Source organism: Mugil cephalus, chromosome 9, assembly GCF_022458985.1.
Source record: "Mugil cephalus isolate CIBA_MC_2020 chromosome 9, CIBA_Mcephalus_1.1, whole genome shotgun sequence".
NCBI lineage: Eukaryota > Metazoa > Chordata > Actinopteri > Mugiliformes > Mugilidae > Mugil > Mugil cephalus.
In genome coordinates this window covers 15,648,350-15,674,659 of record NC_061778.1, presented here as the reverse complement: position 1 = coordinate 15,674,659, position 26,310 = coordinate 15,648,350, and the positions used below count along the sequence as shown (strand labels likewise).

General features: G+C 43.1%; 1 protein-coding gene across 14 annotated transcripts in view; it reads right to left on the bottom strand.

The window, feature by feature from the left end:
- myo18ab (myosin XVIIIAb) overlaps window positions 1–26,310 on the bottom strand; it is a 93,991-nt gene that overhangs the window by 63,362 nt on the left and 4,319 nt on the right. For 2 of the 14 annotated variants that reach the window (XM_047594782.1, XM_047594785.1), the window contains exons 1-7: window positions 7,603–7,882; window positions 6,333–6,418; window positions 6,116–6,177; window positions 5,678–5,710; window positions 3,234–4,589; window positions 1,878–1,940; window positions 714–791 (exon numbers count right to left, since the gene is read on the bottom strand). The exons of 5 other annotated variants lie outside the window; for them this stretch is intronic. In XM_047594782.1, coding sequence (XP_047450738.1) covers window positions 714–791; window positions 1,878–1,940; window positions 3,234–4,589; window positions 5,678–5,710; window positions 6,116–6,154 — 1,569 coding nt within the window. In that variant the 5' untranslated portion in view covers window positions 6,155–6,177; window positions 6,333–6,418; window positions 7,603–7,882. Of the gene's footprint in view, window positions 1–713; window positions 792–1,877; window positions 1,941–3,233; window positions 4,590–5,677; window positions 5,711–6,115; window positions 6,178–6,332; window positions 6,419–7,602; window positions 7,884–8,701; window positions 8,893–26,310 lie in introns of those variants that run through there. 7 more of the 14 variants (XM_047594793.1, XM_047594794.1, XM_047594784.1 and 4 more) reach the window with 6 other exon arrangements.

Genomic DNA, 26,310 nt, shown 5'->3' with positions numbered 1-26,310 from the left:
TTCAGTGTCCCGGGAAAATCTGAAGATAATAATTAGCCACAAAACCTACACAGATTAAATCATCAAGAGAGTAAACAGTAAACATGCAGCTCATCACAGCATACCACGGCTTCCACATGTTAGCACAAAAGTAAAGCAACTGTCACTGTGTTACAGCTCATGAAGGGGAAAAAAAAAACAGGACAGTCTGCCATTGGGCAAAACATCTGTAGGCAAAGAATTCGAGTTGTGTAGCTGTCAGCTGTCTAAGTCAGACTTTTGTGAAACTTGCACTCGAGTAAAGAAGAGCAAAGTTAAATCTGACCTTGAAAACTAACAAATTAAGTTCTGGACATGTTGACTGTTGCCACAAGCCCCAAGAAAAAAAAACACCAGACTGAACTTTGCCAAAAACATCTAAACTAAGATCAACCTGTACCAGAAAGACAAGGAGAAAAAAAGATGCATACTGAATTCTGAAGCGTATAGGGATATTCTGACTGCTCAGATTCAGCCCAACGAAGCAACCGGTAAGACTTTAATATCCCCCAAACCACTGCAGTTTACTTCCACAGTTTTCTTTAACTCTCGCGCAAAACACGTTAACCAAACGTCTTCAAAGGGACTTGGGTCACAAAACTTGCGTCAACGGTGAGGAAACCAATAAACTGACAAGCCACACGAGTGTAAATTTCAGCCAGGAGGCCCGGAGGAAGCCTGGAGGGCTGCGGTACCTGCGGGGGGCCTCGGGGCTGCGGGGTTGCAGAGACGGGGGCTGGGACAGAAGACGAAACACTGACTGCCGGCTCCAGCTTAGCCACAGAGCAGCCACAGAGATAACGACAGCAGGCAAAAGCAGTGTGATTATGGCATGGAGAAAAGGAAAGAAAAGAAAAGAAAAGAAAAGAAAAGAAAAGAAAAGAAAAGAAAAGAAAAGAAAAGAAAAGAAAAGGGAAAGAGGAGAAGAACAAGGACAAAAATGAAAACAAGGTCAACATAGAAGTCTTGATGAAGAAACTGCTGAGCATGGACACTTGACAGAGGACTGAAAAAGCTGGTGTGGCAAAGTGAAACAATGGGATGACAATGATTCCTAGTGTGTCAGAGAGATGTATGAATGAAGAACCCAATTAAACATACTAAATACATAAAAATGTATTCAGGCCTAAATAGTTAAGATGATAATATATGTTGCCTTTGATTGGTGAAGACAGTGTTGAGAATGATTTAAATTCAGTGGCTGGGGCTGACTGGCCGTTTCCTTTTTTTTATTCAGCATGATTTTTCCTTGGTCTTTGTTTATAGAAATCCACACACTTTTGAAAACCAGGTTGTGGCTTTTTCCTGCCATTTACAGCCTTCCTGGCAACTGGAGCCGCTGGCATAACTGGACACGGGCATTAACATTGGCACACATCGGCATATTCCACACAAACCAACGTATTTAGATGGCTGACGAGTCCGGTCCAAGTAAGTAACACTTGGAAAGCGCTGTAAAGCTAAAAGAGCAGAGCCAGGGTGGAGTCAAGTTATGTTTCAATCTTCCATGACTAAGTGGTAGACCATTTATTCTGCTCCAAGCAAGAGGGCTATATACACCCAGCTAATAATTTCCTTAACCGTGTCTGTAAATATACACAGGAACGGCGGTGAATGCTAACAGCCCAAGGGAGCAGTTGTTAAAAGTGGTCAGTCTTTGGCTCTGGAGGCCATCTCTCAGAAAACAGGCCTGCAATAGGAGCCATTTACTGGTCAATCACTCAATGTCTTTAGCAAATCTGTGTGTGAATTTTTTTGAATTGTGTGGGGGTGCAAGAGTTGAAATGGACAGAAACAAACAACAAGCTAAGACAAGGCCTTGATAACAGACAGAAAGACGACACAGAAGGATGATTTACAGGAGCACCGAAGATCCTCATCAGGCGTCTCTCAGCCTCTTCGGTGGGACTGACTGGTGCCTCCTACAGGTCAAAGCAGCAACACATTGACTCTAAGCACACTGATACGGATGAAGCAAAGCCCACTACACACAAACAGAAAGTTACTAAACATATATACATGGATTTATTCGCTTCATAATAACGTAAATGATCATGTTCCCTACAGGACAATGCATAAAGACACACAGTGTCAAAACCACAACAGTAGTCTGGGTTACTGGAGAATACTGAAAAGACCACATTAGTAATACAGCGAGATAAGGAGTGAACGCCAGTGCTTCAAAAAGCATTCATTAGATAATATAAATGTGCCCACAAACACAGTAACACAACCGTCTGGTGGTTAGGAAAAAGACTCAAGCTCAAACAAACAGTGTGAGTGAAAAGTAAAGTGAAAGTCTGGACATTAGATAGTTTTGGGTGGGTCTCTAAAATAATTTCAAGTCAGTAATAAAGGTAAACACTGAATCCATGTGCTGCGTCTGTGTAAGAAGACTTTCTTACAAATGAAAAATATATTTAAATTTTGAACTGCATGTCTTAAAATATGTATTGGATCAGAATAGTAAATTGTCTGGTGGCTGCATTTATTTTCAACTAATATTCAATTAGGTTCTAACTTCACAAACTCTCAAAGATTCTTTTTGTTCTAATTCTAAGTTAACAGCTGTAAAACCCATGTGTGCTTAAGGAACTTTTTCTAATAATCAGTATGAGATTTAATGTTAGACAAGCACAGGCCTAGATGTTATACGGCACAAAGACTGTCCACCTCTTGTTGAAAGCGTCATTGGTTCTGAAACAACATTTTCTGTGTTTCAGTAGATAATATCGTCTACAGTTGCCAGGGCATGTGTAAGTTGCTGTGTGGTCCCTATGAGCTAGTGTGATGGGTGTGATTTTCATCTGCAGATTGCAGTTTGTTATGCGGACAAACAAGATGCAAAAAGGAATTTAAGACTCCTGTTCACTGAAACATGCATATGCCGTACTGGGTTACCAGGAAGGAAGTCCATCTAAACACTCAGGAATGCTAAAGCTCTTACTGTTACTGACTGTTAAACCAACTGACCTCATCAACTTTGCCCTCATTATTCCTAAGGAAGGTGTAACTACACATGATATTGCGGTGTTTTTCTTGTTTCTAGTATCGCTGCGCTCCAGGACTATGCCACACTGAGGCCTCACACGTATATTGTGCCACTTGGCAAACTCCACAGTGCTCTTTTATTTCAAGCATGCATTTCAAAGGGCCATGCATTTCCACACCAATGGCTCCAAGGCTGACCAGCATGCAAAGTGTGGACACTATACCTTGTGTTGGCTGGCAGCGGATTGTTGATTGGGAATTACCACTGAAGGGGGACACATTGGCCCAGGACTGGACTGGTGAAGCTCAGGGCTCAAAGGGATTGGGGAGGGTTTAGGGGTTGGGACAGAACGTGATGGAGGGGAGAGTAAGGAAGATTTTGGAGCTAGTGGGCCACTAGAAGGAGGGTTTGTAGTGGTTGATTTTGTGGCAGCAGCTGATTTTGGTGAAATTGGGGAGACTTTGGGGGTTGGGACAGAATGTGATGGAGGAGAGAGTGAGGAAGATTTTGGAGCTAGTGGGCCAGCAGGAGGAGTGTTTGTAGTGGTTGATTTTGCGGCAGCAGTTGGTTTGGGTGCTGGTATAAAGCCAGGAGGTGGAGCCAAGTGTTTGGTGGGCGGTGGGATAAAGCCTACAACTGTTGGGCGAGATAAAGGTCTAGAAGCAGTCAATTTGGAAGACGGCGGAGCTGAGCCCACAGAAGCTGTGCCATTTGGCTTTACAGCAACCACCGGAGATATGGCATCTTTTACAGGAGGACTAGGATCTGTGATTGTGTTGTGATTAACGTCATGTGACTTTAGTGTGGTTTTATTGTCCTTAATCTCCTTTCCCTTCTCTTCCGGCTCAGCTTTTTCCTCCTTCTTCTGATTTTCCTTCTCCAACTCTAGCCTTTCTGGTCGTTCATCCTTGCGAATTTGTGGACGGAGCTCTCTTGTCCTTCCTCGGACCATAAGGTTCATCAGTCCTCGTGAAACATCTTCTTTGTCCTCTGTTTTTATGACGTCGTGTTTAAAAGAGAATGCAGACATCCTTTGGGCCTTAGACAGTGAAGCTGGTGCCGGCGTCGTTTTGGCTAGTTCAGCAGCAGGCTTGGCTGCTTCTGGAGCTTTGTCGGTTTTTTGTGGTGGCACAGAGGCCTCATCTTGTTCTGTAGGTAGGACCTTCCTGACAACACGGCGGACCACCTTAACAACCTTTTTACGTGTCAGACCTTGGTCATCTGTGGAATCCAACTGCTTGGTGTCTGGAACGCTGATATTCCCATTGGCTGTACCATTGGCCACGCTTTTGCCCAGTGTGTTGTTTTGCTCTTTCTCACTGTTAACAGGCTCTGGGCTCAGAGGACCTCGTGGTGGTTCAGGACTCCTAATTTGTGCTGCCATCTTTAATGATGGCTCGGGGCTTTTAAATCGCTCCGGTACTTTAACAGCGGTCCTGATGCTTGGTGGTGAAGGGCTCCTGAACCGTCCTACTGAGCCTGGAGGGGAGACCGGTGGACTTTTTGCCCGTAATAACCCCCTGCCAGGGTCTAGAGCAGGCACGGACATGGCCCGGCTGGGCAACCCATCATTTTCTGACTGCTCGTAAAGAGGAAAGAGAGGAGTAAGAATGTGACCAAGCGGAAATCTAAGTATATGTTTTATGCAAAGAAAAATCTAGACGTTAATAACAGAATGCGTCTGCAGTCATCTTGTCAGGAAAAGATTTAGGACTCTTGAGAGATTTAGCACCAACCCTAATCCAAACAGACAGGCCTTTTTCCTTAATGCAAAGTGCTACAAAAAAACTATGAAAGATTTAGTGTTATTCTATTCCTAATGCTGTCTAAAATAAATTCAGGGAATCATGAATCTGAGAGTTTTAATATTCTCGTGAGGGCACTGAACGCAGAAGTGACCAAAACTTGTTAATATGTACATTAAAAACCCACAATAGATAATCATCTGTACCAAATAATGAGCTGCTTACAGTATGCCACTAACCACAGAGTATGTTTCTCAAGCACAAGTAATAAAACAATTCTTTGGCTGGAACAACACTATGGAGGTGGACAAAGATCAGCTCTTTAGAGAAACGCACTAATGAACAGAACTTTCGGATATTCAACACCTCACATCCATTTGACTATACGTTAACAATACTGGTAATCTTTTATACCAGTCTGAAGTATCCATTAGGCTAATCTAAAGTGCCTACTCACATTTAAGTGGCATTCATTAGGTTACAGTATGTATTTATGACAGGTTTGTTTGACAGGTTTTTGAGCGGTCTTTTTTTCTGAATACGCTGGTACAAGCAAAGTTCGCAAAGTCTTGTATTAGGTCTGATCTTAATGAATATGTGTAGCACTTCAACAATTAGTCGGCCTAATCACTCAGTCAATTGGCGTCAAATTAATCAGCAACCTTTTTGATGATTAATTATTGAAATCATTTTCAAGCATGAATGTAATTTTCTCCATCTAGATGCGAAAATGAACAAAATGAGTAATCAAATGATCTGACTAATCAATTATGAGAATATTTAATGGCTTCAGCCATGTGTAAATTAAGTTCTATCTAAAAATTATTTGTTGCTGGTAAGACAGCTTAAACATGAGTCTGTCCATTACAGTTTTCACTAGATAAATATATGTTACATATATTTTCTGGTAGTCTTTACTTACACTTTTGCTGCCTGGCTTGTTCTCTTCTTTAATCTAAATGTGTCAATATAAAATGGGAAAACAGATCAAAATGGTGAAGCTGTCGACTGTCACACACCGTGCAAACCTCAAAAACGTGCACATTTCGAGAAACCATTGTTTTTTTAGATAGAAATAAAATAACCTGTGCAACATCCGCATCCTTTGATTCAAAGACAACTATTTCGAGAACCGATGAACTCACAGCATCGGAAGTGCTCCGATTCAGTTACCGGCAAATGGCGAACCTTGTACAATCTCACAGAGAGTGGTTAGCTACAGTCACGTAATGCTGTATGAAATCCATTAAAATTCTTAGTGAGACACCTCAAGAAAACAAACGTGTTAACACACAGTGTAAAACAATCCAACACCATGCATTGCAAAGAGTGCTTTATGCAACGTCAAAATGAGACTTCCCTTTTGTTCCCAGAAGGAAAAGCGAGATGAAAATGCCATGTTTGCCGATCTGCTGTCATGGGCTGTGATGGATGAAATGGGAACAGGAGAAGGAGGATGAGAAAAGCTATCGAGGGAAGAATGGTAAAATATCAGAATGAGCGGAAAGACAATGGGAGCCGATTTGGGACTGTTAAGTCACTGGTTTGACCCGGCTCCAAGTCTGTGGCTGGGATACCTTGACCAAGCACCTGACCGCAAAGCTGTTATCGGTGTGCTGCTCACGTGGCAGGATACTGTTCCCAGTGTGCTCGCCACTCACCACTGCGAGTACAAATGGACAGAAAGAAGTGCAAAGAATTTTACCATTAAGGGTCAATAAAGGAAAACGAAAAAGCCAACAAACAGCTGATTGTACGCTTTCCTTCACTGTCAATTCTGATTGGCAGCTATAACCTGGATGACGAATGATGACGAAGAAGCAAGCCATCAATATGGTGTGAATAAATAAAGTTTGGGAGTTGTTGTTTACATCTGTTGATGCTAACAATAGTAACAGCAGACAGAGAGCAAACCTATCAAACGCAGCCTATTCCCAGTTAAAGAGAGATCCATGGACTGATTTGTGTTAGCCAGCAAAGACAGCTGACATTACATAAAGATGCTTCGACTAACTAACGGTATGATCTAATGTCGTTTTCATCCACGAATACAGATTGGTGACTTGCTGAAACATGTCATACATGTCATTGTAACAACACACGTATCCAAAACCGAGCACAACTCATAGTCTCAATCTGGAAGCAAACAACAACCCTCCTTTGAACTGGAAAGTGGAGACGTGCTCCTTGTACAAAAGATAGATTTTCTCTAAACTATCAGTATTATAGCGGTTGCCAGGTTTAGTAGCACAATCAGTATGGTTCTGGCCACTTTCACACAATTTACACAAATGTTTGCCTCGCAATTACCCGATTAATTTGCACACACAAAGCTGAATACAGACAGAAATGCCGTTAACTGGAGATTCTTGGCTCAATATGTTGAGTCAACAACTTTTACAGGTTTAGCTCAGGGTTTGGGGGTTAGTGGGTTTTATCTAGGGTCACTGAATTAGCACACTGACTAACAGGTTTATTTTTGGATTAGACAGTAGGGCTGTGGGCCAGATTACTCCCTCAAAAGAGGGCAATTAAAACCACAAAGGAAAATACATGGACTGATATTACAGTGGACATTTCAAAAGAGAAATTATAATATTATTATAACATAAATTGGACCAATTTCCCTCATACTGGGAAAAAAATCGGTTAACTGAGTAACACCCAAAACCAAACCAAGTGATACGAAAAAACCATTTAAGCTGCCTCCGTTAGCTTAGCAAAGCCTAAAAATAGAGCCACAGGCCTGTGGAGGCTCAAGGTCCCATGGTAGTCATAGATTGTGTCTAAAGACCTCGCTTGGTGTATAAAAAAAAAAAAAAAAAAGCGTACCACAAATTGTTCTACCTGCGAGTGAAGCAATTCCACAACTCCCGTTTCACAATAGTCCTCTGAAGCACCTGATCAAATGAAAAACTGGCTAAAGTGGAGGAGGTCTGAGTGAGCAGCTAGAGACACACCGAGGGGAACGGCAAGACCGGGGAGAGAGGGGGAGTGCTCTGATAGGCCGGCTATTCCTGTCAGTGGACAGGGGAGACGTGGGGACAGCTGTTGTGATACGAGGGCGTTGAGAGAGGTGGTAAAAATAGGAGCCGCAGGTCCCCAGCCTGCTAGATAGGTCTGCCATGAACTCCCACAGTCGAGCGCAGTCCAATAAGCAGCGCCTCTGGTCAACCGCACATGCTCCTGCAGTTGCTGCCATCACACCTGCTTCTGTGTGTTTAGGTGAAATCAGATGACGGTAAATAAGTGTGTGTTAGCTGGAAACACACTGTTTCTAGTGTAGGTCAGACAGAACGCTTAGCCTGTGCATGTAGCTAACTAGCTAATCAGTTTGCATGGTCAGTTGTTGGCTGCTTGAAGACAAGTCATTTAGATTTTTTCTGGTACAACATCATAGATATCTTCTACAGCTTCACTATACACTATCAACCACAACATTATGACCATTGAAAGGAGAAGTAATAAACATTGACCAGACAATACGATGTTCTGCTGGGAAACGTTTGGACCTGGTACTCATGTGGATGCTACTTAGACACGTACCACCCACCTAGACCAGACCAGGCACCCCCACCCCGTAACAACAACACTCCCTGAGGCTCCTCCCCTCAACCTATAGCACCCAAAACCACCCGCTCCCCATCCACTAACAACATCCTGTTGCCAGACACCACAGGACCCCACCAGAAGACCCATGTCCACAACGGTTTTGGAGGCACAAGTAAGACTTACATGATATTAGGAAGGCGGCCACAATGTTATGCTGGATCAGTTTCAAATGTCTGGTTTAGCTGAACAACAGGTCAAAAGCCCATTAAATATACTGAATTCTCATTGAATTAAAACTGAAAAGCAGGTAATGCTCACAACTAACTGAGCTTTGGTGCTAACCTAAAACCGTCACGCCTTTTAGCACATCTAATAAACCGGTGTCAAACTTTACCTTCACGCGATGTCCAAACATCATTTGGCGGTTTAATTCCACCTCAGCCGCCTGAACCTCAAAGTCTATCCTGTGTTCCAGCTCGGCTGTCTTTCTTCGCTCGTCCTCCTGTGCGTTTGAGTAAGATTCTACGTATCTAGAGTGTTTAGAGTATGTCGCAAGTTGCAGTGTCTTCCTTTATGAAACTGTTCTGTTCTGTAAAGCATTACAAGCTGGGCAGCGGGAGGAAAAGCAGAAGCAGAAAAGGTTAACGGAAATGCTATCAACGCCCCTCCTACTGCTGGCAAATAAGCAAAGAAATGTTTATCAGCAACGTAGAAATACTAAATAAAGTCATAATCCATTGACCTGCAGGTCACACTACGCAGTATATGAACAGAGAAAAATGCATCTTCGTTTATAATTGGACACCAGCATAATGGTTGAGGATTTCAGCTGCTCAACACTTCAGAGCCTCCTTACTTTCATATTCATAACGCACCAGATGTTTTCAGTGGCAGGTGACAAGTCTGGACAATTAGAAGGGGAGCGTAGCACAACGTGAGGTGATAAGGCCGGCGCTTACCCCTGTTGGAGCTGCATGCTCTTTCAAAAGTGAAATAATGTTTGCCTGCTGCTTCGCTCGTTTTTACAGCATCACTGAATTTGCCGTTCACTTTTGAACTCATCTTCTTGAACTTGAACGCGTGTTTATCAACGTGTGTCCTCGTCCGTGCTTGGGTTCCTCTCGACTTGAGAAACATAATCAGTTGTTGCTTAACTACTGTTTCAATTCAAAGCGCCACATGACCAACTACAGCCCAAATACCCGCACAGGGTGCCTGCCCCGCCTGTTTTTATCGAGAATGCATCAGGAGGTGACTTGCATGGGCTTGCATCTCAAATTCCAAATCGACGGTCCTGTGTCCTCCAGTCCTCCAGTCTCCAGGGTCCGTTCTTCACAATAATTGCTGCACAAACACTGTTCTATTTCCAAGTACAAAACTAGACGAGTCCAGTTTGCACAGGTTTGTTTTTGTCCCATTGGAAGACGCATCGGAAAGTGCAGTTCCAAGTTACAATTCCTTGATGACCGTCCTGCATCCTCCATAGTCTGGACATAAGAGTATCACGTCAGCGTTTCAGATCCAAAACGCGTTTTCACTCTCAGGATAGTGGCATTATGTGTAATGTGTGACTTCAGCAACTGTCTAGCTGTCAGATAGTGAGTGAGAGCTTAGGCTGCAAAAAGATAACCACATGAAACCAACATTTCTGTGCTAAGGAAGTGCCAACGCTGATGTTGTCGAGCAGCTTACCAAAGCCATGTGTGTGGTCATCATTTATGTGTAACACACGAGTATCACATAGGTGAGACGTGACTGTGATGTGCCAGTCTTTCCTTATAGCCACTCACGCATTCTCATGCAGCAGAATTCAACCACCGCAGTATCTGTTGTGCATCGCTTTGTTGCTCTTAGACCACAAGATGGAGCCAGAGGACCAGGAAACAAAAAACTCTTCAGGACTCCTGCAACTGCACAAAGTCCGCATCATTTCAGAACCTGCCGTGATATACTACGGACGGGGCCGCGAACATTCATGAAGATTAAGTGCAAACAAAGAACGAGATAGCTCTAAACCAGCTGACACTAGTGGACGGGAGGCCCGAGTGGATGATAAGCAGAGCTGTGTTTGAAAATCATCGAGCTAGAGGAAGAGGGTGGGGCAAAAAAAAAAAAAAAAAGGGGGCAAGGAGAGAGGTAATGAATCAACACACCGTTCAAGGGTGACAGTGAGTATTATGAACAGCAAAAAGACTGGTGTCATGTGAACGCGGGCTGCTGTGAAGTCCGACCAGCTGAGAGCGATGCAGCGATCTGAAAAGCCGAAGCTTTTCCCTCAAGCCACACGAAACTACTGACTCACGAGGTTTTTATTCGTGACAATATCCGGGTAGATTTATGTCTTTAGTTATTTAATAACTAGCAAGGTTAAGAGGCCATAACACTTTTTCGTAACACCCGTGCTTTAGAAACTTCGCCTTCTCTTTTCTTTCATTCATTTCTACTAGCGTTTCAGTTTTTTTATTTATTTATTTTGTTACAGCTGGTACACTGTGTCCACTGTACCTTCACTTTCTACTTTCTGACCTTGCAACCAACTGGATGAGAGCTTTTAGTTTCAGTCTTGCCCAGCATAGGTTCTCTCTTGAGACCAATAATTTGATGGGACTGAACTTGTTAGTAACACATTAATTTAGTCCCTGAAGGCACACATAAAGGCCCCTGTCTCATCTCACTTCAAGGACAGAGTTTTCTCTCTTTTCAGACAAGAATGCGTCCTTTTAAAAATGACAGCTCTCTAAAATTAACTACCTTTAGAAAACCTAGGGCTCTTGAACTCATAAAATCCTCTGATACATGTTTTAATATATGCACATATTTCCTGCTTCCCCTAATCAGAAATCTTGCTGCAGTCTGGCAAGACAGGTTTCACACAACAAAAAAAATTAATTACGAGAAGCCACGTAACGAGATGGGTCCACGTGTGAGGGAGATCCAAAACATGACAGGCAGGAGTCACACCCCTGAGAGCACCGTCACCGCCTGAAAGCAAGATTGATTGGATTTTATCATGACGACAGATGAGAGCCAGGCAAGAGCGAAGCCAAGTGCAAGACGTGCCAAGTAGAGGTAGCATCAATTCAGGAAACTGGTACCCAGCCCTACTTAAACTGGATATCTGTGGCGACGCTGTTGATCAAAATCCCCCAACTGTGCGCAGTTAGTGACGCATGTTCCATAATCCTCCTGCCAGAGAGGACGAGCAGAGCTAAAGCAAAACATACCAGTGTGTGTGTGAACCGGCATCCGGTGCTCAGGTTACGAGTAGGTGTTATTATGGCTAAACAAATGATGAATGGGCAGTTTTAGACAAATTACACCACCAGTATGGCCCAGGTGCCAGGTGACTACAGTCACACGGGTAGCACTGTTTGGATCCCTGAGAAGTGAGATAAACAATCACGCCTCTCAAAGGAACTGAGATTTTTGAGATCACTACTTTAACCACAACTACTAAACTGATTCTAACCTGAGCAATAACACACTTTAAAAGCGAGGACAGGCCGGAATGTTCTCGCTTTGGATAAATGTCTTCGCCCCATGTTCTAAAAACTCTTATCTAACCGTAAATATAGATGTGCAGAAACACGCACTTGTCCACACCCCCTTAGAGACGTAGAGCCCGTGCGAGCACACGTCAGCTCTAAATCCATCCATGTCAACACACCAAACACGTCTGAGATATCACTGAAAACACCCGAGGGTCACAGAGACTGGGCCAAAGCTGAGGAAAGCCGCTTAACGTCATCACTGGAAACCCAGCCTCACGTTTATCTTCTTGAGATAGAAGCAACGCGAGATAAAAAAAAAAGAAAAAGAGCAACGCAAAAAATGAAGGTAATGCAAGTCCAACAAAGATAAAAAACAATTCATCTCACATTACTTGCTTATACATGTGGCATTTTTCTAAGGTTTATCAGTTTCTGGTTAGTTTTAGGTTAGTCAACTGTCACCGGCTTCCAGTCAGAAACTAGAAAGCACACGAACATCACTCGAAAAGTCTTGTACCGTAACTCAAATGTGTCACGTCTTCACTACGCGCCAACGACGCCGGAATGTGACCCAGCATGTTTGTGGAGGATGTGCCGTCTCCCCCCCCCCCCCCCCCCCGAGTCCATTTACAACTTGATTTGGCGATCGTCAGCCGCAACCTTAATCAAGTGTCGTCCAAAATTCCTCACAATTACGCGGCCTGTCCGCAGCCACGTCTTGTTTCCTCTAGACACACCAATTCTGTCTGGCTGCGGTAATCTCAGTGGAATGCGTGGGTAGGATAAAACACCCAACCATGTTTTCTGCTCAGTTCCTAAGAATCCAGCGCCTCTGACCTCATGTGCCGGGTCTGAGAGCAAGGGGTCAGCGCAGCACTGTAAAGGTCGGCCACGGCTTCAAAAGTCAAGCAGAGACGGCCGGGGTTTAGGCCATAAATCTTGTTTGCTGCATAAGACCATTAACTCTCGAGTATAAAAATAAAAACACGAACCATTAAGACAACATAAAACATATTGATGATAGACTTAATGGGTATGAGCAGCTTAAAAGATCTATTATGATTTAATATGTTTAATACAAACTGGTATCTGGCCCGTTTTCAAGGCTAACCCTGCTTGAACGCTATCGGAAAAAGATGCAACAAAATGTGGAACTGACAAGCTACAAGTTTTTTCTCTGGTAGTGTGAGTTCATAGACATGAACTGGCCTCTAAAAGTAACTGGATCAGAGAGCAAACTGAAATTTGGAAGCATCACAGCCGACAGACCACCCACCACCGCCGACCTTAAGATTCATGGCAAAAAATACTGAAGGCGCTAAAAACCATTCAATATTTACTATAATATTAATATTTATTCATTGTGTGTTAATTAACATACTGGTATTTAAACTAATATATTTTTAAATCGATAAACTAAATATCATGATATATATTTTGCAGCGTGATCAAATAAATGTGCAGCACAGAAGATGGAATTTCAGGCCATGTTTTGGTGTAATCAACGTACTGATGACCTCATGTTTCAAACTTCAGGGATGTAAGTCTCACATGATTGTGCATTTTGGTATTTTGATAATAGGACCGCCAGCCGCCACACGAACACATGCCGCAGTGACAGGACGCCGCAGCGGACAACGATCCCGGAGCACAGTCTGTTCTCTGTGGCCGACAGAAGCCTCGGGGCTTAGGTCAGCAGGAAAACAGCAGATAAATCACAGGGGCCGCTCTCTGCCCCGTTTGCTCAAATGGAAACTGAACAGCACAGGATCAGAGCGGTACCTGACCGTGCCCCAGTGTGGCTTTTGAGTCGAGCGTGTGCGCATGTAGTGCAGAGTGAGTAAGACTGTCACATTAAATGACCTTTAAATTCCGGGCTTCGGTGAATTTTGTTCACAAAAACAAAAGAACCAGTTTGTGGAGGTTCGTCGAATGATCTGACTCATTGTTTTTTCTGGTTTAATCCCTTGATTTGTCACCATCTACTTACTCACTAGATGTGGGTATTGTTTTATTATCATTTTCTGCACCGGACTGGGCTGCTGCTGCATTGCCTTTCGAATGTTTGCCAACAGTGTGAAGGTGTGTACAAAACCTTTACTGGAACAGGCCCTTGACAATTACAATGTAGTCTGATGATTCACGTTTCTCCCTCCACTAGTGTCGCACTGGAACAGATCATTTCTGGTGCACACGTCCAAAACTTCTACCAAAACAACAAGCCAGCCCAACTACAAAACGTAATTATGGAAATGGTGCCATGTGGCGCAAATATGATTAAATGATGGAAAGCTTACAGCAACGCAAGTCATTTGGAGACAAAGGGAAATTGCCCTGACCTCAATACCGTGGAGTCACTCCGGATGAGGGATGTCATTTTAATATTGAGTCAGGATATGATTATACCTACACCTGACAGCTGTAAAGCTCTGCAATGTATTAAGAAAATTAAGTTTCTGCTCTCAACCTAACCCAATCCTTTTAAGATGTTCATTTTATTTTATACATAAGAGTAGAACCTTATTCACTGTGCAAAATAAGTAACGGTGAATAAGCTTTCAGTTTACTAGCTTGTATAACAGGAAAAAAAATAAAAAATTCTTAAGAACTGGAATCTCTTTAAAACTAAATGTGTCACTTCAGATTACCGTAAGTGTGTCACAATTTGTGCTACTGGAAAAATTCCAGCAGTTTCTGAAAGCTGAGATGTTTCCCTACATGGGCGATGATTTCACTCCCGGAAGGTTAATACGCTCTAACGTGCGGGCAAAAGATATTGTGGTAAACCAGGCGAATGGATTTACCTCTTGTAGTCAAAATAAGGGGAAAAAAAATGTCTAGACGGACATTTTTAGGCTAAGAGATTAAAGGGTTAACAAAAAAATATCTTTAAACAACATCCGTTGTGTAGAGTTTAACTGGGAATAATAAAGGATTATCTTATCTTAAGGTCGATCTTATCTTATCGTAAGTGTCACAGAACAGTCATTGGCATCTGCTGTGGATTTTTCGGTCTATTGCTAACACACTGCACAACCTACAAATGGCTTAAAAACATAGTCTTGCACCAAGAACAGTTTTGGTCATTGTCCACATCCACTGCCCGTTCAAAAAAGGTGTCACCAGCCAGCGTCAGCCCCATTCAATGGCTATGTCAGGGGTTCCCAATACGTCAATAGGCAGTTAAAGGTCAGTAACATGAAGTTGTGAGATGGCTCAGTGTGGTAATTACTGAAATATGCTGAAAATTCAGTTAACCCTTATAACCGCTACAGCAGCACATGTTCGCACTTGCTGAGCTGCATGTATGAAATGTCGGTCAGACTGAACCATCTTCAGTCCACAAGCCGGGTCCTCGTCCTTGCAGTTTGGACCACGTTCAGTTTCCTGTCCAGTTTTATATTCTCTTTAGATTTTAGCTTATTATAACGTGTTCAATCAACGCACGTATTCCAACATACGCTTTGAACTTTGTCGGCATCCCAGACTCACTTGATAAAAAAAGAGAGCCCGTTACCATGGAAACAACCAGGCGTTTTCAGATGAGGCCATGTGCTTTGACTGCGCTGCTGTGTCATTGGGACTCAGGTTGGGTAGAAAGGAGAGTGCTGACGATGCAGTTTTCAGACAGCAAGCGTCAGCAACCGTCAGCCCGGAGAGAGGAGTCCAAAACGAGCTATGGTGTCTGACCAGGACAGAGATCATGTAACTGGGCACGTGACACTGGACGAATTGTGTTTTGTTTATCTTTTTTGACCTTCTCTCACAAGCCTTAATTTACAACGCACAAGCCCACGTCAGAATAAAATGGCTGCTGTGGGGATATAGTCTAGTATAGTCCCAAGCCGTTTGATTAGAGACGAACTGACAAAGAAGTAGTAGTATTATCGTCAGCGGCGTCCTTCTAGTCGACTTCATAATACCCTTTTTGTTAACTGCAGCAAAACGTGTCAAATGTCATGTTATTGCCTTTTGCTGACATTTAAAAGAATCAACGGGCAAATCTGACTTGACTCTAAACAAATCCAATAAAGCGACTTTATGTGGAAGTGGGTCTTTGATTACTCCCTGAATACTGTATATTGTACTGATACACTTATCTTATTGAGGTCTTAGTTTTAGGTGGCTAAAATATGCGAACCCTGTCTACCGTTCATTGTTTGGTTTTCCTGGTAGGTTTCTCGGTTTCTTGGAGGTTTGGTTTCCTCATAGCCAAGTCTTTTTTATATAAAGGCTAAGTAAACACAGTGACTACTGCCAACACCTTAATACACACTTGCTGCTCTGGCCTACATTTGCGTTGTTTCGATGGTGAGCTCACTCTTGTTTTGGGTGCCCCATATATTCATTGTCAGTTGGCACGGAAGTTGTAACCGTTACCAGCACTTCACATTTCTGCTTAAATAATTAGGAAGGAAATATGTGAACGTAGGACGCACTGTCACTTTTCTTATGCACATTCATTCCAATAAGCAAACCACAAACTTGGAAGAGTAACACATACCAGTCACAGGACAGGATATGTGAGTCACAACAGCCTAGTAATGTGTTCATGGTAAGGAACATGAATGAACATGTAAGCCTGCATGGCTCCCCAACATGTTTTGGGACGGGAAATATAGCTCTACGGTACTGAGGTGTTTGTTGGATACGTTCAGTGTTGGTGTGCGTCAGCACATAAAGGGTTTGTATCAGGAAATGTAAAATTTATCACAAGATCTTTCTTTTAAACTTACAAATTGGTCTAGGTGAACACTGCCCGTCCATTCCTCATACAGGAGACCTGCCAAGTAACTCCGGCGAAACTGTTCACAGTCTAAATGAATGAGCTCACTCAGCGGTAGCTCCAGTGGGTAACCATAGCAACAAAGTCTTTGATTACAATTTATTACAAGAGTAACATGTTGAAATCTGTTATACTTATCTTGTCTGGTCTGCTAACCTTTGTTGACATTGGCACCAGCTGGAGGCAGACGTTTCAACATTCAATCAGTCATAAATAAGAGCAATACCTGACTCTGCTCTGCCACGTCCTCTTAAGACAAAAGGCGCAGAAGGGGGGCTTCAGTGGCCCTCTGAACTTCACCGATTGATTGTATCACAGAAGAAGGACACGTGCACATTAAAATCCTGATATTGATTTGGCGTGGCGGAAATAGCTAGCTAGGCTAACGAGTCAGATCTCAGCTGAGTCAAAGGTTTGTATTTGCAGAGCGGACTAGAAAAATCTCTATAGTTGAGATTTGTCCTGTTTACTGGAGCAATGAACAACACTTGCAATACTACAGGACAGTAATAGTTGTTCCAGGTGTTAGTCAAACCCCACAGAAACACTTATGGCTGGGGAAAAACCTTATATCTGCATTTTGACTGCAGTATGTCTCAAAATATGAATGAACTATTTTTCTGGCAGGTGAATTGTATATGCAGGATAATGTCCATTATCAGACATGAATAGACAACACAAAAGCCTAAATCATCTAATGACTAAGGAGCATTAACTCTCACCTTATTAACTTAATTAATTCTCACTCAGGTAACAGTTTGACCCCTAAAGCCCCCCGTGCCACTAAAACCAGATAGCTCCTTGTAATGCCTCCAACAAGTATTTTATTCAACGTTCTTCTCTATTATTCATCAGGTCTGCAGCTTCCCCATAAATAATTCAGTACGCAGAAAAACAAACCACCACCACCACCACCACGCCACAGCATCAAAAACACCAGGAGGCTGCCGGACAGGCCGGTGCACGGCGGACAGGCCGCATCCAAACCGAGCTACTGCAGCGCCACCGGAGTACAACACCGCTGTATGTGAAAAATGTGCATCTGAAAGGCTCCAGCCTGAGCCGTGACAAGGCCTCAGCCCTCACCATAATGTTTGTCCAAGGGAAAGCCGCTTCTGACAGGAGGGGGAAAGGAGAACGGCTATTTAAGAATATGTGTCTGACTGAAGCATGTTATATTTACAACCGGTGACGCTGCTGAAGATTATAACTCAGGGTTTGGACATCTCGCGAATGCTCAAGAGCCACTTATGGACGGAAGCTCACACTGACACGGGGAGAAAAATGACATGAGGCTGAAAAGCACAGCGGTTCAACCGGCGCTGCTTGCTTTTTGTACTATAATGAGGTTTCAGAGCCTAATCATGTTGGATTATCCTTCTTGTTTGGTGAATTAAAAAATAGCATCGCCGCCCAGTCTCACCAACCATAAAGATCATCAGGCGGATCAACCCACTAATCTCTAATGCTGCTAATTAAGATGCAGCCAAAAGCCACCGATACTAGAAGCTACATCACTAGCGTTGTCATCACTACAGCCTTCTGGAGTTTAGGTTCCATCGTGCAAGAAGCTTCATCTGTCACATATGTTTTAATCGAGTCAGTACTGCACAATAATCTATAATGATTCTATCCATGACGACCTTGCTGAATAAATCAGTTTTGGCCAAAATTCATCACTTGTGGTGCTCTGCAAGGGAAGTTTATATATCATAGTCGTTCTCTCTACGACTATCGTTGACAAAATCATCTCCATCAAAGTTAAGTGCACTGTGGGTGTAGTATAGCATCCCATTTCCGGCCTCATCGCAATCCGTCTGGACCGACAGGAAACACTGACGGATGAGCGCAGCCTTTCAGAGCCTGTTCATCTAATCTGCAAACTCACCGGCCTCAAAACAAGCCCTCATTTCAACGGCAACACGCACAGAGGCTGAACACGCACCTGTTTGCTGAGGCAGTATTCTGACGTAAGAACCCAGATGTGATATTCCACTGGAATCCAAATCGCTATATAAGGGATTATGATGAGGGAACAATAGATGTTCACAAAAAAAAAAAAGGGTTCATCCTGTGCAGACTACTGTGTTTTTTTAATGGGCACAAAATTGCTGCAAAAACACTAGGAGGTGTTGGCGAAAGAATTAGGGTGGATTAAATGCACACATGAGTGTGTAGTTTGCTTTGACTCATTTACCCCAGTTTGTTGAGTTGTACAGAGTCAAACATGTTCACAGTCATTCAAGCCTGAGGTTTGTTCCCCGTCCACGAACAGCCAGCATTACAACACGAAATCATGCTGCAACTGGTTTCAACTCTTTAAACGTGGAACAGTTTGCGTCGCATGCATTCAAATAACTAAAGTCAGAGCAATTCACGCGATTTAACGTGCATCTGTATCACCTTCTGCCGAACGCGCTGCTCCACTGTCCACACTTCAAGACGTTTAGTCTTATCGATAAATCGCGTTGCAGTTTTCAGAGAATTTGGACTGCAACGTGCGTGCATCAGCACAAATCAGACCCACAGACCTCACGCGTCGGATAAAGGTCGACAAATGCGCCCGCCTTTTTGGTGCTTGAACAGAAGTCATGAAAAAAAAAAAGAAAGGGCACATCCCAGTCGATTAGCATCAATGGCCGTCTGTATGTTGGCTACCAACAACGTAACATAATATTCCATGGGGCATATTGAGCTAAATCAATGCTGAGAACATGATTTACTGACCCATTTCTCGATGCCGAGATCCGATCTAAAATAAACAAAAATGTCCTCTCCTGCAGATTCATAAAGGCTTTACTTATCTTACTTGTATTTTCCTACATCGCACACGCACCGTGAGGCTGGAATAACGCTGTCCAAGCTAATGTAGCGAGGCGAGGGTAGCTCCCATTCCCCTAGTTGGCTGGGTTTTCCTCTAGCTAACTGCCATTGAAACAGATGAGGTTTTGATTTAAGGCAGACCTGAAATAAATAACTATGAGACATCAGGCTTGGATGAAGCGGGACATCCCCATGAAGAAAGACACCTTCACTATCATCGCAGCACAACACATTATGATTAATGCCTCGGTGGATTCTCGAAGCTCTCGAAAGGGCCAAACCAAACTTAAGATTTAGTTTGTTTTTTTTTATTCTAGTTAACTACGTGTGAAAAAACACTTGAAGGGAAAAGAAAAAAAACATATTTTTCTTTTGGCGGTTTTGTCATCATCGGTGCATAATTGAGAGTTGCTGTGATGACTACAATAACATCGCCTTCACAATGCGTTTGAGCTGAACTATCAAATCTTTCCCTGACAAACAGTCTTTATAGTCTCATAATAACTGAACTAAAAACAAATAAAAATGTGGGGGCAAAGAAAAAAAAACAGTGGAACTACAATAAGTCTGCACCAGACAAATCAGTCAGATGTATCGGGTTTAAATATTTCACTCAGTGGAAAAATCAAAAGAGGCTCAAGGCAAACACAGTCACAGCGCTGGAAAACAGTTACATAAACCGGAGTTTCTTGGTGTCACGAATAAGACAGACTCCGTCTCCACCCCCTGAATAGGTCCGAGGATTGATCTGCAGGTAATTAAAAAGGGTTGTCACCGCAACCTTGGGTCGCGTGTAATACAATATGTGTAGATTTGAACTCCAGATGCTGAATAATGGGGCAATCAGACGGGACGTACATTTATTCTGGAATGTGTCTGGAACAGGAGGGTGCATCAAACTCCAGTTCCTCTTACAAGTTACTGTTCGCGTCTACTGTTTTCCAGTCAAGCTCCACATATAGAAAACCAGAGGATTACCTTTATTAATAACAATAAAGGGTTACAGGAAACATGTCAAAATACTTTATACTTATTCATTCTGCTCTTAACCTGAAACCTTAAACGAGGCGATAAAGTCTTTAAAGTCCCTCTCACCTAAAGATCAAGAACACTTCACTTCTACTTGTTTAATATCAACTTCCCCTGTTCATATCAAGCCTGAGGTTAATGGAGCGACAAGAAAAGGAACACGCATGGAAGAAGATGTCAATCAAGGCAGATTGTGGAGAAAAAAAGCCAACAACCGATCCAAATATCCACTATGAATAGTGACCAAGATGTTTTTCACTCATATTAGAGTGTAAATGCCCATGTATCCTATAACCAAAAGGAAACAGGTTTGATAGAAACAGAAATAAAAGACGTGGTATGAAAATAGAAGTGTGAACTTTCACTTCCTTATAAACGGATGCATGCACTTTTGCACTTTTGATTTCTTTTTTTGTTTGTTTGTCTTCCACGTCTTTGCACGGGCTCTCGTTTTGACAATGGATGTGGAAAAAGCACTTTAACTGTGACTTTAACACGGGATGTGACTGCAAAGGGAGGGAGGGAGAGGAGAGGAGGATATGGAAACTGAGAAGCGATCTCTTCATCCAATACATTCACAGCCATCAAGCTATTTCCCTCCTTCAAGAAACCTCCTCCACAGAACCTCATTCCTCTTCCGCCACAAGAGAATCTCCGGGGGAAAGGGTCAGGAAGTGGCCTATTTGTTCCAAAGGAGATTCCACAAATACCAGAGTGAGACCTAAAGGGAGAGGCTTGCTTCCCGTTGTTTCCAGTCAGCCTGTTATGACAAGTGAAGATGGCTTCTTGCTACTTTAAGCTCTGCTCTTTCTCACGCTCCGGTCTCCAGCTGGAAGATTCATATAGTTTGGGGGCGAGAGCCTTTTAACTGCGGCCCTTTTCACGAATGTGTTCGCTGAAACATTTCCACATGTTACCCCAGTTAAAAGAATCATCATCATCAACATCATCATCATCATCATCAGTGTGGCTGGGAAATAACAATATGCCATCTTCCTGTGCAATAATTCACACGCCACTTGCATTTTAATCACGGGGAGCTAACGAATTCCACATGTTCCTTTAAATTTATATTTAATTTGTCAGTAACCCTAACTGAATGAGCTCTTTTGGAGGTCTCCAATAAGAGCTGCCTTGTTTACGACTGCAGACCATGAACATAAGTCTGTACATTTTGTAGATCAGCTTCTGGCTTTCTGCACATCGACACAGACGTCTCAGGCCAGTCTGTGTTTAAGTGATGTAGTGTGAATCCATAAGGAGAGAAATTCGTTTCAACATGGCCACAAATGTGTATTATTATTGATTTACAATTAGACTACAGTCTAGGAACTCATAGATTCATGACGAAATCCGCAAAAAAAGTTAATATTTTTATTATTATTTGCGGTATTTAAACTTAACAATCAAATACATCCTGTACAAATATGTGAACATGTTGGTGACATTCTTCTGTATTCATTTACAGTTTAGAATTTCCTACATTTCTGCAAAGAGTTTTTATGCCCCTCCTCTAACCCATAGGCCCCCACTAACAACATCCACAGGACGCCCTCAGAAGGACCATGTCCATTCTCTGATGAGTCACAACTGTTTTGGAGGCACAAGAGAGACCTGCGCAATATTGGGAAGGTGGTCGTAATGTTGTGCCAGATCAGCGTATGTGTGCACGGGCCGCCTGAGAAGGCGGAAGGAGAGCAACAACAACGATCAAACACCAGAAATATCACTTTTTTGGAGGAGTTCGAACTCCACTCCGGTTGCGTAGCGATGGAGCTACATCCTCCGCAAATGATATTTGACTTGGAGCACGCGCACATAGCTGAAAGCAGTTTCACCAAGACAACGGACAAGTTTTCTCTTGCAGCCCAAGCATCACACTGCCGAATGACGTACACTCAAAGTTTGACACTATGATAATGATTTTAAAATACTTTAACTGAATGTGCAAAGGTCACCTGAGCTGTGATGTGATGACTTTGTGCCTGCATCTCATAAAACAACGTCTTTCCAGTGGCACAGGACACTTCTCATGTCCTCTAATAGTACTAGTAAGTATGTGCAGACACAAATAGCTATTCAGAGCAAGGTACTATATGTATCTTTAAACGTGCTTGAAGAGGATGCTCCCTTATATCCTGTTCTTAAACTACTCATAGTTACTTAAACAACACAAAACAATCACAGTATCAGAGACGAACAAGTAAAGAAGCACAAGGCCACAAACCTACTCCAGCAAATGCCTAAAACATTTCTGAACTTGTTAAAAGTTTAACAGCAGCACGGTACCAAGCTAGGGGAGAAAACTCTGAAAACCTTTTCCGTATGCATGCCTGAGGAAATTATTTGAGCAGAGGAAGCAGATACGTTCGAGAAACTTGAATAAAAGTAGGAGCAAATCAAATGAGAAGTGCTTCCTGAATTGGTTGAAATAACAGCAGCGGTGCCAAAGTTAACAGGCACCGTTGAGGGTACGCACCATAGTGGACGGCAGAGAGGGAGAACCAACGAGCGAGTGGGGTAAAGGGGGAGGACGTGATCACCCTGAAATGTTTACTGCCACTACAGGACGCACAACAGCATCAGACAGAATACAGAATGAATACATCTACACTTTATCTCTTTAATTAATGTCAAAATATCCTGAAATAAATCAAACTAAAATAAGTGCAGAAGGTGCAGTGTGAGAGAAAGGGCAGGAGCCAAGAGGCAAGGGAGGCAACCTGTGTGAAAGTGGTGTGAAAGTTCAAGAAAATGATCAGGAAAACAAACTGCAGGAAATAAAAAGCAGAGGGAGCAAAGTGAAGTAAAAGGAAGGTCCGTCCCAGCCAGCCCTGGCCTCCGGCTACATTTCCAGCGTGTTGAATGTGGCTCGTCAGGTTTTACTGGAGTAACTCACTGATCTGGACCAGATCCCCGCTCACCGAGTGTTCAGACATTCAGGTCAAGCAGCCTCTCTGCCTGGGACACTCTGGTTCGACGCCAGAGAATCGCACATCATAAATAAATAACCATGCAATAATTTTAAACGAATCGGGCCACGCTCTTACGCTCTTTCGAGTTACTGGGTTTAAAATGAGGCACAGCGAGTTTACTTCTTATTTGCGCCGAGAATAATCTTTAAAATGTATTTGGGAGAAGCAGATGGTGGAAACTTTGAAGCAGTTGCTCAAGCTGTTGCACCTGGTCTAAATATAAGAACGAGCTCAGGATGAAAGTGTCTCCTGCTTTCCTAAGATGTCCCAAAGCTTTTTTTGTAAAGAATATCCTGCTGCCGGTGCTGGCCCCTGCTAAGAATAGGAGCATCCTGTCGGTCTGTTTCCAAATCCTGTGAAATAACACAGTGCTGAATCATTTCGACTGCTCCCGTTTACAACCTGATCCTCCTTCCAGTTAGTCCACCTAATTCGCCATGTGTTTATGTACACAGGCGAGGAATTAGTTCTTCTCCGCCACGGACATCAAGAAGATCTAATACGTGACCTCGCGGTCCCAAAGCTGCTTCCCTAACCACTTCAATACAACTGGAAATCGCAATTGAAACCACTTTTCCCTACAACTTTTTGAGGGTTAAAACCAGTTTTTGGGGGGATGGTTACAATGACTTTAGGGACTGAATTATATCAATAAACACAAGTTTGTGTCTGAATGTGTGAGACTGAACACTATCCCGGGTATTTCTGTATTTCCTGTTTTGCACCATGGAAATCATTCTAACAGCTCCTCACATGACACAAAGTAAGTCTCTTATCCAGCCTTAGCCAGAGTGGGATATCCCCCCCCACCCACCCACCCCCAACAAACAACCACTGCGAAGAAAGAGCTTCAGTCAGTAACTGCTGCTGCAGCTTCTGTTCAGGACATTCAGGACACTGTCCACCTCCCACTGCAGATGAATTCAATTGTGGTCAAGGGAGGGGTGGGGTCAGAGTCCCTTTCAGCCCGGCTGTGTCACAAGGACCCTTGAACCGAAGCCAATGGAGCCAAACAAACAAAAGCCTGATGCTGCCGACGCAGGCCTCGGTCGGGACGGTTGCGGGACACTCGGCTACTGTTTACAGTGCAAATGAAGACACCTCAAGACAAGAGATAAAATTACTTTTAGTACAAAATCCAAACATAAAACAGGGGAAAGCAACAAAAAACCTGAAATAAAATCTCTTTTATATCAGCTAAACACTCTTGCATACAGTTTATTAAAAGCATTTGCTCTACAGATGATTTAAAAGAGAAGCAGAGCTAGGGTTCTCAATCTTCTGAATCGAATTAGGTACATGGCATCAACAACAATAGTTTGTTGGACTTTTTAATATCGTCTATTGTTCGTCAGGAAACCACTGATCATGTCGTTGGTCCTCAGAGGAACAACAACCTCTTTAAGCTCCAATTTTTAGTTTCCTGCTCTGGGAATCCAGGGCAGCTGCTCCAAATGTCAATTCAATTTTATTGTCTGGCAAACTGATAAACAGCTAAAATGGCACAGATTACTTTTTTTTACAGCGCATTGGCTCAATCAAATAGACAAACAGGGAGCGATAAGGTAGCCCGTGTGTCTTTGCCTTACAGCGCACCAAAGGTTTACCCTTCACTTGGACGGAGGCGTGCTGGAGACCTCGTAAAAAAACAAAACAATAATCCAGACCTTGTAGCCAATGGGAACAGACATATAAAACAGAAATGATCAGGCCTGCAGGTGAACATGAGGGCGGAGAGGAATTTGCATGCAACAGTTAATGAGAAATGAAAACACAGGTCCAGCCACGACCGAAGTAGCAATCTGAATGGGCTAAAACTCACGTGGGCACGCCTCGACCGGTGACGCCGCAGCAGGCATTCGCCTTTCACAGCTGATAAGTGTGGCCACAAATATTTAGGTGTGGTGGTCAGATGGTTTACACACAGCACAGCAACCCTTTAATGCACAGGGAGGAGGACGGAGTCGGTCACTAGATAATTAGAGGGGTGTGACCGGCTGCACGTCAAAGACGATTTAGTCACATTCTGCAACTTGTTTTCCCGTACATGCATCGCTGCGACTAGGGCAAACCATCTAGACTGGGTCTGTTTTTTTTTTGTTTTTGCATGTTGCATTTGTTATGCAAGGTGCAATTACAGGTTTGGTGCCTCGCCCAAGGGCGCACCATGGAGATAGGGGAAGAACATGCAAATGGAGAAGCTTATCTTTGGCCATCCTTGGGCGAGAGGTGGGATAAACCCAGTACAGGTCAAAAAAAATGCCACAGCGCTGACATGAAGTTCAGGAACAGAGGGTCACCTCAAAGGACTGCGGCCTTTTACTGAACTTGCAGTAAAACTAGGGAGGCAGAAACATGTTTTTAGATAGATAGATAAATTACTTTATTCATCCCCGGAGGGAAATTCGTTAAATTAATTATTAATTTTTAGAAAGGTAAGGGAAACAATAATGTCCACTGATTTAACTAGTACGCTGTGCCCCAGCAGCATGAAGAGAGAGAGAGAGAGACACACTCACGCATACAGATGCCGTTGTGTAAAAGGTTAGTAGTCGGGATTTGTACTCTGTACATGTTACATAATGTTTCAAAGAGACACGGCTTTTCAGTCTTAAAATCCGTGTGGACGACTGAAAGGAGCGTGTCCCTGCTAAAGATTATAGAATAATATGATTTGTGAGGCCGCTTAAATAGGCTCCAAAATCCTACTCCTCAAACAAAATAATGTCAGCAGGGACCATTTACTCTACTCCCACGTCATGATTAGATATAATGACTTACAGCCGAAAAAAAAATAAAGTTGATCCATGCTGTGCTTCAGCTGGTTAAGAAGCGCAAACACGGGCCCGTCACACTGGAAGTGTTGCAGATTTGTTCCTAGGACATTTTGCATCTGCGC